Consider the following 13157-nt stretch of genomic DNA (forward strand, 5'->3'; position numbering starts at 1 on the left):
ATACCCAACTAACACTATCAAAGGCTTTTTCTGCATCTAAACTGACCAAGACCATATTTGTATCCTTTTTTTTTAGCATTATCCACAATGTGGAGGGTTCTTCTAATATTGCCCTGTGTGGACAAGGTCAGCATGGATTTATGAATGGTAAATCATGTCTGACGAATCTTATAGAATTTTTTGAGGATGTAACTAGTAGAGTGGATAAGGGAGAACCAGTGGATGTGTTATATCTGGACTTTCAGAAGGCTTTCGACAAGGTCCCGCATAAGAGATTAGTATACAAACTTAAAGCACACGGTATTGGGGGTTCAGTATTGATGTGGATAGAGAACTGGCTGGCAGACAGGAAGCAAAGAGTAGGAGTAAACGGGTCCTTTTCACAATGGCAGGCAGTGACGTGGGGTACCGCAAGGCTCAGTTCTGGGACCCCAGCTATTTACGATATATATTAATGATTTGGACGAGGGAATTGAATGCAACATCTCCAAGTTTGCGGATGACACGAAGCTGGGGGGCAGTGTTAGCTGTGAGGAGGATGCTAGGAGGCTGCAAGGTGACTTGGATAGGCTGGGTGAGTGGGCAAATGCATGGCTGATGCAGTATAATGTGGATAAATGTGAGGTTATCCACTTTGGTGGCAAAAACAGGAAAGTAGATTATTATCTGAATGGTGGCCGATTAGGAAAGGGGGAGATGCAACGAGACCTGGGTGTCATGGTACACCAGTCATTAAAAGTAGGCATGCAGGTGCAGCAGGCAGTGAAGAAGGCGAATGGTATGTTAGCATTCATAGCAAAAGGATTTGAGTATAGGAGCAGGGATGTTCTACTGCAGTTGTACAGGGTCTTGGTGAGACCACACCTGGAGTATTGCGTACAGTTTTGGTCTCCTAATCTGAGGAAAGACATTCTTGCCATAGAGGGAGTACAGAGAAGGTTCACCAGACTGATTACTGTAATGTCAGGACTTTCATATGAAGAAAGACTGGATAGACTCGGTTTGTACTCGCTAGAATTTAGAAGATTGAGGGGGGATCTTATAGAAACGTACAAAATTCTTAAGGGGTTGGACAGGCTAGATGTAGGAAGATTGTTCCCGATGTTGGGGAAGTCCAGAACAAGGGGTCACAGTTTAAGGATAAGGGGGAAATCTTTTAGGACCGAGATGAGGAAAGCTTTTTTCACACAGAGAGTGGTGAATCTCTGGAATTCTCTGCCGCAGAAGGTAGTTGAGACCAGTTCATTGGCTATATTTAAGAGGGAGTTAGATGTGGCCCTTGTGGCTAAAGGGATCAGTGGGTATGGAGAGAAGGCAGGTACAGGATACTGAGTTGGATGATCAGCCATGATCATATTGAATGGCGGTGCAGGCTCGAAGGGCCGAATGGCCTACTCCTGCACCTATTTTCTATGTTTCTATGTTTTTATGTTTGACACCCCCTAATAAATCCAGTTTGGTCTTCATTAATCAGATCTGGTACAAAAGTCTCGAGTCTTTTGTAAATGATTGAGGCAAATAGTTTGCTGTCTACATTTAAAATTGAGATTGGCCTGAAATGTTACATTGCTCTTTGTCTTTGCCTTCCTTGGTAAAATGGTAATAATTGCTTCCCTCCATGATGGGGGAGCCCTGCCCTCTTTAAGGGTCCAGTTAAAGCAAGACAGGAGCAGAGGTGTTAGCTCTTTCCTAAAGGCCTTGTACCATTCTGGTGGAAACCCATCGCTGCCTGGTGATTTACTAGCCTTAAGTCTACTGATTGCAGCTTCCAGCTCCTTAACCGTAAATTGTGAAGTAATGCTATTATTTTGTGTCTCACCAATGGATGGCAGGTCGAGTGAGTTAAGAAAAGGTCGAGTGTGTTAAGAAACTTAACTGGAGTAGGATAATTCAATTGCCTGATAACAGCTGGGAAGAACTATCCCTGAATCTGGAGGTGTGCATTTTCCCTGATGGGAGAGGGGGGAAGAGGGAGTGGCAAGGTTGCGAATGGTATGTTAGCTTTCATAGCAAAAGGATTTGAGTATAGGAGCAGGGAGGTTCTACTGCAGTTGTACAGGGTCTTGGTGAGACCACACCTGGAGTATTGCGTACAGTTTTCGTCTCCAAATCTGAGGAAGGACATTATAGCCATAGAGGGAGTGCAGAGAAGGTTCACCAGACTGATTCCTGGGATGTCAGGACTTTCATATGAAGAAAGACTGGATAGACTTGGCTTATACTCGCTAGAATTTAGGAGATTGAGAGGGGATCTTATAGAAACGTACAAAATTCTTATGGGGTTGGACAGGCTAGATGCAGGAAGATTGTTCCCGATGTTGGGGAAGTCCAGGACAAGGGGTCACAGCTTAAGGATAAGGGGGAAATCCTTTAGGACCGAGATGAGAAGAAACTTTTTCACACAGAGAGTGGTGAATCTCTGGAACTCTCTGCCACAGAGGGTCGTTGAGGCCAGTTCATTGGCTATATTTAAGAGGGAGTTAGATGTGGCCCTTGTGGCTAAAGGGATCAGGGGTTATGGAGAGAAGGCAGGTACGGGATACTGAGTTGGATGATCAGCCATGATCATATTGAATGGCGGTGCAGGCTCGAAGGGCCGAATGGCCTACTCCTGCACCTATTTTCTATGTATCTATGTATCTATGACTCGTTCTTGATGATGATGCTGGACTTGTCGAGGCAGCGTGAGGTATAAATGGAGTAAATTGAAGGGAGGTTGGTTTGTGTGATGGTCTGGGCTACGTCCACAATTCGCTGCAATTTCTTGCGGTCTTGGATGGAGCTGTTCCCAAACCAAGCGGTGATGCATCCCGATAAAATGCTTTCTGTGGTGCATCTGTAGAAGTTGGTGAGGGTTGTTGGGGACATGCCGAACTTCCTAAGCCTTCTAAGGAAGTAGAAGCGTTGGTGTGCTTTCTTGGTCGTTGCTTCATTATGGGTGATCCAGGAGAAGTTGTTGGTGATATTGACTCCTAGGAATTTGAAGTTTTCAACCATCTCTACTTCGGCGCCGTCAATGCAAACTGGGGTATGTGTACCGCTTCACTTCCTGAAGTAGATCACTATCTCCTTTGTCTTGCAGACATTGAGAGAAAGGTTGTTGTCTCGACACCAGGACACGAGGTTCTTGATCTACTTCCTCTACTCCGTCTCATCATTATTTGATATCTGGCCTACAATGGTCGTCTGTGAATTTGAAAATTGAGTTAGATTTATACATGGCTGCAGAGTACAAGGAGTAAAGAAGGGGGTGAGAATGCAGCCTTGCAGAGCACCAGTGTTGAAGATTATCGTAGAGGATAATTTGTCCCCTATCCTCACTGATTGGGGTCTGTTGGTCAGGAAGTCGAGGATCCAGTTGTAAAGATGAGTTCTGATACCAATGCCTGCTAGTTTGGTGATAAATCTGGATGGTACAATGGTGTTAAAGACGGAGCTGTAGTCTATGAATAGGAGTCTGACGTAAGTGTTCTCTTATCCAGGTGGCTCAGGGATGAGTGTAGGGCCAGGGCGATGGCATCATCTGTGGACCTGTTGTGGTGGTAGATGAACTGCAGTGGGTCAAGGCCGCTGGGTAGACTGGATTTAATACGTTCCATAACTAGCCTCGCAAAACATTTCACAATGGTGGATGTCAATGCCACTGGGCAGTAGTTGTTTAGGCGTGAGGTCTTGCTTTTCTTCGGCACCGGGATGATGGTGGTCTTCTTGAAGCAGGAGTGTACCTCAGAACGGAGTAGTGAGATTAAAGATGTCCGTGAATACTCCCGCTAGCTGGTCCACGCAGCTGCTAAGGACACGGCCAGGAACTACGTCTGGGCCAGTTATTTTCCATGGGTTTACCTTCAGGCAGGCCGATCTAACATCTGCAACAGTCACTCTGGAATGAGGCACACTGGAGTGTGAAGGGCCAGGTGTCAACACCCTGTTAGCCTTCTGCTCAAAGTGAGCATACAAGAGCATAGAAAAGCATTCAGTTAATTAGCTAGGGTCGCACTATCACCAGTGAAGTTGCCTGACCTTGCTCTGCAGCCTGTTGTTTTATTCAGAACTTGCCACATTCTCCATGTGTCTTAGTGACTATACTGGGAATCAAGTTCAGGGATAGGGTCAGTGTACGCCTGGAACAGGGATTGTTCAACGTACCCTACAAAGAGGCAGGCATATCTGGGGCCCATGCGAGCGCCCATGGCTATGCCTTTGATTTGGAATAAGTGGAAGCAGTTGAAGTAAAGCTGTTAAGGGTGAGGACCAGCTCCGCAAAGTGGAGGAGATTGTTAATAGAGTTAAATTGGCTGGTTCTGCAGTCGAGGTAGAAACCAGGAGCTTAAAGTCCTTCCTGGTGGAGGATGGAAGTGTAGAATGGTCCATTGTAGGCCCCATCTTACCTTGATAGAAGCACAGAAACATGGAAAAATAGGTTCAGGCGTAGGCCATTCAGCCCTTACAGCCAGCACCGCCATTCAATATGATCAGGGCTGATCAACTAAAATCAGTACCCCGTTCCTGCTTTTTGCCCATATCCCTTGATTCCATTAGCCCTAAGAGCTAAATCTAACTCTCTCTTAAAAACATCCAATGAATTGGCTTCTATTTCCTTCTGTAGCAGATAAGAAGGAAAAGAAGGAAACAAAACGGGCAATACGGGCTGAAAAGATGAAGTACGAAGGGAAGCTGGCCAGGAAGATAAAGAAGGACAGTAAAAGCTTCTTTCGATATGTTAAGGGAAAAAGTGTAGCAAAGTCAAATATGCGTCCCCTGAAGGCAGACACAGGTGAAATTATTATGGGTAACAAGGAAATGGCAGAAGCCTTTGATAAGGTCCCGCACGGGAGACTGGTGACTAAAATTAGAGCACATGGTATTGGGGGTAGGGTGTTGACATGGATAGAAAATTGGTTGGCAGAAAGGAAGCAAAGAGTAGGAGTGAAACGGGTCCTTTTCAGAATGGCAGGCAGTGGCGAGTGGAGTGCCGCAAGGCTCGGTGTTGGGGCCGCAACTGTTTACCATATATATTAATAATTTTGAAGAGGGAATTAGGTGCAACACTAGCAAGTTTGCTGATGATACAAAGCTGGGTAGCAGTGTGAACTGTGAAGAGGATGTTAGGAGGTTGCAGGGTGATCTGGACAGGTTGAGTGAGTGGGCAGATGCATGGCAGATGCAGTATAATATAGATAAATGTGAGGTTATCCACTTTGGTGGCAAAAGCAAGGGGGCAGATTATTATCTCAATGGGGTTAGGTTCGGTAAGGGGGAGGTACAGCGAGACCTGGGCTTCCTTGTACACCAGTCACTGATAGTTGGCGTGCAGGTACAGCAGGCAGTGAAGAAAGCTAATGGAATGTTGGCCTTCATAACAAGAGGATTTCAGTATAGGAGTAAAGAGGTTCTTCTGCAGTTGTATAGGGCTCTGGTAAGACCACATCTGGAGTCACTGCCTGTCATTCTGAAAAGGACCCGTTAATTCCTACTCTTTGTTTCCTGTCTGCCAACCAGTTCTCTATCCATGTCAATACCCTACCCCCAATACCATGTGCTCTAATTTTGCACACTAATCTCTGGTGTGGGACCTTGTCAAAGGCTTTTTGAAAGTCCAGATACATCATTACAGGCTTTGATCTGTCTTTTTGCATATCTTTCATTTATTTGTTCTTTTACGTGACTCTCAGTCTGAAGATGGGTCTCGACCCAAAACGTCGCCTATGTCTTTTCCCCAGAGATGCTGCATGACCTGTTGAGTTACTCCAGCTTTGTATACCTATCTTCAGTGTGAACATCTTTGTAAATCCCTTTTGCATCTTTTCCAATGTAATGACCTCCTTCTTGTAGCAGGGTGACCAGAACTATACACAGCATTCCAAATGCGGCCTCTATCAACATCTTGCACAGCTGTAACTTGACATCCCCATTTATGTACATTTTTGCTTCTATGATGGAACTATGTATCTAGACCTGTAGGTCTTTCTGTTCTACAATGGTCACAAGGGCGTTATGATTTAGTGCGTAAGTCTTACCCAAATGGAACAGCTAACTTTGATCTGAATCTGCTAATCTTTGACCCATTGAATCAGTTGATCAAGATCCCATTATGATGTTAAATATTCTTGTTCGCTGTCCACTTCATCACATATTTTCGTGTCATCCGCAAAATTATTAACCATGCCACCCATATCCAAATCATCAGACCATCAGGGTTGCCGCACGATGGCAGCCTCGCCAACAGTCTATCTGTCTTTTCGTCTTTTTTTGTTACTTTTTAGTATGTTTTAAAATTATGTGTTAATGTTCTCTGGTTTGTTTTATGTGGGGGGTGCGGTAGGGGGTTGAGGGAAACATTTTTTTCAATCTCCAACCTTGCCAGAGATGTGACTGTTTTCCGGATCGTATCTCTGGTCGCTCTGCGGCCTAACATCATGAAGCTGGCAGTCTTGCTCGGGACTGACTTTGAGGCCCACCACGAGGACGTGGACTTACCATTGGAGCCGATCCCTTGCCTGGGATCAACGCTCCAACCGCGGCCTGCGAATTTCAGCATCGAGGAGCTTGCAGTCTCGGATAGAGACCGATGTCGGGAAGCTCCAAAGCTTCTCTGTTGTCAGTAAACCGACGCAGAACGTTCGACCAGCCCCGACCCGGGGTCAGATCACTCGGCGCGGGGGAGCTGATATTCCCCCCGATGCAGGAGCTTGACCAACCGCCGGCTTCTGGAGTCAACGGAAGGCTGGAGGCCCCCGACCGCGGGAGAACAAAGAAGGGAAGTGATTGAACTTTTTTTCGCCTTCCTTCACAGTGAGGAATGTGGAGGAGTCACTGTGGTGGATGTTCATGTTAAAATGTATTTTGTGTGTTTTGGTGCTTTTATTGGTATGACTGTATGGCAAATCAAATTCCTTGTATGTTGCAAAACATACTTGGCTAATAAAGTATGATTATGATGATGATGATTAACCTATTGGCTAGATCACCCTGGATCCCATGTGATCTAACCATCCAGACCCGCCTACCATGTGGAACCTTGGCAAAGACATTGCTAAGGTCCACGTGAACAATGTCTGCCACACTGTCATCATCAATCTTGTTGCGCATCTCCTCAAAGGCCACTTGTCAGGCACCAGCCTCCCTCCCAGTAGATCACCACTTGCCCTCCCAGCTGGAGACGAGCCCACCCACCCCTCATGGATATCCTCCAACACATCTCCCCTGATAGATACCAACTCTCTCACCCCACCGCTGGTGGCCCAGATACTCTGCTGGAGACATCTCCTGGTACCCAGCCCAACTGTGGTCCTGCGCCCGCCACACAGCCCTCCTGTCCAATCACTCACCTGTCCGGAGTAGAGAGGTATTTCTGTTTCTGGAACTTCTTCTCCAGACCCATGAGCTGCAGTTCGGTGAAAATGGTGCGGCATCTCCGGGGCTTCTTAAACCGAGGGACAGCCCGGTCACTGTTGCTCTCGCTGCTGGCACTCTCCAGAGCTAATAAGCCAGTGGTACTGGAGGACAGAAAATGTGGAATCCTTGTAGTGGGAACTGGAGACAGCTGTGTCAAAGCCAACGATGGGTATGAGCTCAATGCTGACCCTGTAGAAGCACATGGGGACTAACATTAACCAGAGACTTCAGACACACAGACCTTGCAGAAACACATGGGGACTAACATTAACCAGAAACTACAGACATTGAGTATAAACTCCTGGAATTTATTTTTCCAGCAACACCTTCTTCAGGGCAGCACAGTGGTGCAGCGGTCGAGTGGCTGCCTCACAGCACCAGTGACCCGGGTTGGATCCTGACTACGGATGCTCTCTGGGTAGCGTTTGCATGTTCTCCCTGTGACCATGTGGGTTTCCTCCAGCTGCTCTGGATTCCTCCCACATCCCAAAGGCGTGCAGGTTTGTAGGTTAACAGGCTTCTGTAAATTGTCATTAGTGCGTAGGATAAAACTAGTGTATGTGTGGTCGCTGGTCGGCGTAGACTCAGCGAGCCGCAGGGTCTGTTTCCACGCTGTATCTCTAAACTAAACTGAGAAACAATTCTGACCCAAATACTGCAGAAATGGACTCTGACACTGGGGGACCACGACTGCTATAGGCTGCAGCTTTCTTAAACATATCTTTAAATTAAGTCCCAATTTTGCTGGTCTGGAACGGTTAGATTTTGCCAAAACACTTCTGCGCAAAAACTATGCCCTGCACTATCCCGCAAAACAAATCTGCATTTACATAGCACTGGTGCAGTGTTAGGGCATTTCAGTGATTAAGGCCAGTGAAGTCAAGTCATAATCATAGAGCACAGAAACAGATCGTGTGGCTCAACTCATCCATGCCGACCATGATGTCCCATCTGAACTCGTCCCATTTGCCTGTGTCTGGCCCATATCCTTCAAAACCATTCCTATCTATGTGCCTGTCCAGATGTCCTTTACATGTTGTTATTGTACCTGCCTCAACTACTTCATCGGGCAGTTTGTTCCATATACCCAACATGCCAAAAACCTTCCTCACTATCCTTTTGGCCTGAGCTGCCTTTTTATGGAACTCTGGCCATACTCTTAGATCACTCTGCTCTACAACACTCCCTAGGCCCCGCTGTTCACAGTGAAGTTCCTGCCTTGATTAGACTTCCCAAGATGCAACACAGAGGGTGTTGGATGGGGGAGATGATAATGGGGATAGTAGCAGAGAGAGGGAGAATGTAGGAATGCCATGCAGAGGAGTACACAATATCCACTGATTTTCTCTATCTATTCTGCCTATTACAACCTAAAATCTCCAGACATAATATCCCTCCTGGAAACCTTTATTGTATTTGCTAATCCCATTGATATTTTCTGAGTGTTTTGTTGTCTCATTGTTTATATTGGCTCAGGCATTTCTTCACGAGAGTCAGATGTGTGCAGGAAGGAACTGCAGATGTTGGTTTACACTGAAAATAGACACAAAAAGCTGGCGTAACAGGCAGCATCTCTGGAGAAAAGGAATAGATGATGTTTCAGGTCAGATCAGGGCTGGATTTACGTATAAGCTTCACAAGCTTAAGCTTAGGGCCTCGAGATCTAGGGGGGCCTCGGCAAGGCCGGATTTACCTATAGGCTTCATAGGCTGATTGGGAGGGGCCTTACATAGGGGATTGTGAGGGGCCTCACAAGTGGAATAGCCTAGGGCCTCTCTTCATCTAAATCCGGCCCTGGGTCAGATGTGTGCACCAGGTGAGGGAGAATAGGAAGTCTGACTCAGGAGAGACCAGCGAAAGTTGGCAACACAGTGTATGAGGGAGGGAAGGTTTAGGGTCTTGGGTAAGGTTGACAATCGGGCAGGCTGCTTTTTCTTCTATTATAGTGACACAGAAGGAGACAGACTGGCCCATCAGCTCCATGTTGGTGTCAAGAGGACAGTCCTATCAGTCCCATTGCCTCCTTATTGCTCTCTTCTCTCCCACGCAGGTCGAGCCAACTCATTTACAGCATATCTTTGGGATGGAAAAGGATAATGAGGAAGCCCACAAGATCACAGAGAGATCATTCAGACTCCATGCATGCAGCACCCATAGTCAGGATTGAACCCAGTTTTTGATTAATTGAAAGATATAGCATGAAAACATGCCCTTTGGCCCTTCAAGTCCATGCCAACTAAAGATAACCCGTTCACTCTAGTTCCATGTTATCCCACTTTCCCATCCACTCCCCACACACTAGGGACAATTTACAGAGGCCAATTAACCTATAAACCCACACATCTGTGGGATGTGCGGGGAAACCGGAGCACCCGGAGGAAACTCATGTGGTGATAGCAGGAACTTGCAAACTCCACACAGACAGCACAGTTCGCGGTGAGGGTCAAACCTGGGTCTCTGGCGCTGTGAGGCGACAGCTCTACCAGCAAGGCCACTATGCCACCCCAATTGTGAGCCAGTGGTGCTCCCTACAGCAGAGTGTCAAGCTGCATGAAGGTTGTTGAAGTTGTATTGGTCCTGGTAAGTGGAGAGTGCTCCATCACACTCAGCATTGTGTAATATTGAAGGTGACGCCCTTTGGCTGCAAGAGTTGACTTGGTCTTGTAGCCATGTATTGCTATATTCTCCTGTATTGGTGTGGCAGGTTGATGTCAGTAGGATGCTAGTGGTGGGAATTAATTGACAGTAAATGCATTGAATTAGTTAGTTAAGTTAATTCAATTAGTTAGTTAATTTCTCTGAAATTGAAGAAGGTATTTCTCTTTCTTTTATATGTATGATTGCTACTTGCCACTAATCAGCCTAATTCAGAATGTTGTCTAGGTCTTGCTGCATGCAAGTAGACTGTTTCATTTACTGAAGAGTTGTGAACAGAATTAAGCATTGCGTAATCATCAGGAGATCCGAATACCTCTGGGAATTCCATGCAGGTCACGGAGAGAACGAGCAAACTCCACGTAGAAAGTACCCAAATTCAGGATTGAACCCATGTAGTTGCAGCTGTGAGACAGGGGCTTTACCTGCCACCATGCTGCACGTGGAATGGAGGAGGGTGCGGGGAACCTGATGGAGGACATGCTCCAAATGTCGAGGCATAGATGGTAAGAAACCTTAACCCATGGCAGTGCTATCCAAAACTAGCGGGCGTAGGTTTAGAGTGAAGGTAAAACATTTACAGGGGATCTGAAGAAGAACGTCTTCATTCAAAGAGTGATTGTAATCTGGAACTCACTGTGTGAAAGAGTGACACACCATGTAAGATGCTTCATAGTGAGCACTGGAATTGCCACGGTACAGAAAGGGAGGGGTTAAATGCGACTAAACTGGATTAGCACAGATGGTCACAATGGTTGGCGTGGACATGGTGAGCAGAAGAGCCTATTTTTATGTTGTATCTCTATGACTCCATGATTTACTACCGGATGATATAAAGCAAGACCAGATTAGAGATGGCCAGTTTGGCTTTGCGCCTGGGAAATTGTGTCACAACTTTGAAGTTGTTTTTTGAGTTTTTTGAAGAGATCACCAAGTCGATTGATGAGGGCATGGCAGTGTCTATGTGAAATTTAGCAAGGTCCCGCATGGTAGGCTGTTCTGGAATCCAAGGTGAACTAGCCAAATGGATTCAAATTAACCTGGAGAGAGGAGTAAACGGGTAGTTGAGGAGGTACACAAAAAAGCTGGAGAAACTCAGCGGCTGCAGCAGCATCTATGGAGCGAAGGAAAAAGGCAACGTTTTGGGCCGAAACCCTTCTTCAGTTGAGGAGGACTGTTTCTCCTACTGGAGGCCTGTGACCAGTTGTCTGCCACTGGGGTTAGTGTTGGGGTCATTAGTATTTATTATCGACATTAATGGTTAGATGACAATATTGCAGATTACACTAACATTTGTGGTACAGTGACAGTGAGGAAGGATATCTAAGTTTGCAACAAGATGTGAAGAAAGTCACCAGCTTCAAGTTCCTGCCATTCAAGTCCCTTAGAAGTTTCAGAAGGTTCGGCATGTTGCCATATACTCTATCGTATTTCTCCCGATGTACCGTGGCTGCATCACAGTCTGATTCGGTAACACCCAGGAGTGAAGGAGACTGCAGAAAATAGTGGACATTGCCGGTCAAGCTGAGGTATCAATCTCCCCATCGATTTATGGTAAGTGCTGCCTCAAAAAGTCTGCTAATGTCATCAAGGACCCACACCACTCTGGCCAGTCTTTGTTTTGCTTACACTAAACAGTACTTTAATTTTCACGATTATGGTGCGGGTACCTAGCGTTACTGATAATTCATTGTATTATTGATTATCAAATATTTATTTCTTGTGTTATGGCATTAATGGGCCTGCTAAGCAAGTAAGAATGTAATTGTTCCATTCTCAATGTATATGGCAATTAAACACTTTTCACTCTTGGATCTAGATCAGTTGGAAAGGTGGGCTAAGGAATAACAAATGGAATTTAACTCTGACAAGTGTGAGGTGTTGCACTTTGATATCTCAAACCAAGGCGGAGCTTACACAGTAAACGGTGGAGCCCTGGGGAGTGCTGTGGAACAGAGAAATTTGGGAGGACAGGTGACAAAAGGTATTGAAAACAAAGGTTGGGATATCATGATGCAGTTGTACAAGCTAGTAAAGGTAGTATAACAAGGGGAGTGGGTGTTGATGGAGATCGAAGTGTGAACCATGGAGACATGGAAAGAGTGTTCTGTTCTCTGTGTTCAAGAGTCATACTGCATGGAAAAAAGCCACATATTCACACCAACCAATGACCACCCATCATATTAATCCCACCTTCCAGTATTTGACCCATAACCTGTGAAAGGATCTGACAACAGGATGGAAGCTGTTCCTGAATCTAATGGCATATGGTTTCAAACCATATGCCATTAGGGAGAGGAAGAAGAGAGTCTGACTGAGGCGGGAGGGCTCCTTGATTATGTTGGCTGCTTTCTTGAGGCAGTAGGAATTGTAGAAGGAGTCAATGGAGGGGAAGCTGGTCTGTGTGATGGACAGGGTTACATCCACAACTCTCTGCAAGTTCATGCGGCCTTGGGCAATTGCCATAACAAGTTGTGATGCATCCAGATAGGATGCATTCTATGGTGCATCTGCAAAAATTGGTAAGAGTCAATGGGGACAGGGCAAATGGCTTCAGCTTCTGAGAGAGTAGATGTGCTATAGTATCATCTGTAAACTTGTAGATGGAGTTGGAGTGGAATTTGGCCACACAAATTCTAGTGTGTACAGGGAAGCATAGTAAGGGCTGAGTAACCAGTGGGTAACCAGTGTGATGATTATTGTGGAGGGGGTGTTGTCACCTATCCTCACTGACTGGAGGAGTGAAGTCCAGTGGAGAGTGCTGAGCCCAAGGTCCCAGAATTATACCCCATCTCTTGGCACATCCACAAGCAAACCAAGAAGGAATATTTGGGTCACTACCACTCCTGTATTCAAGGACACAAATATTCCTTGTGTATGAAACAGCAATTTACTTGCACTTCTTTCAATTTAGTGCACTACATTCAGTATTCATAATATAGTCTCCTCCGCATCTATGAAACCAAATGCTTATCGAATAACTCCTCTAAAGAACAACTACTCAGTCTCTAAGTTCTTGTACTTTGTTATTTCAGGTATTTTACTTTATTTTTCATATATTGAAGGAAAACACTCTTCATGCGTCTGGCCTGCCAAACTCTTTAATG

The 13157-nt window shown here is 45.7% G+C and overlaps 1 protein-coding gene across 1 annotated transcript in view; it reads right to left on the reverse strand.

Annotated features, from left to right (window-relative positions):
- Positions 1 to 13157, reverse strand: part of barx2 (BARX homeobox 2) — a 91235-nt gene that overhangs the window by 66204 nt on the left and 11874 nt on the right. The window contains exon 2 of the mRNA XM_033049679.1: positions 7329 to 7584. Within this exon, the coding sequence (XP_032905570.1) occupies positions 7329 to 7584 (256 nt within the window). The remainder of the gene's footprint in view (positions 1 to 7328; positions 7585 to 13157) is intronic.

Source organism: Amblyraja radiata, chromosome 33, assembly GCF_010909765.2.
Source record: "Amblyraja radiata isolate CabotCenter1 chromosome 33, sAmbRad1.1.pri, whole genome shotgun sequence".
NCBI lineage: Eukaryota > Metazoa > Chordata > Chondrichthyes > Rajiformes > Rajidae > Amblyraja > Amblyraja radiata.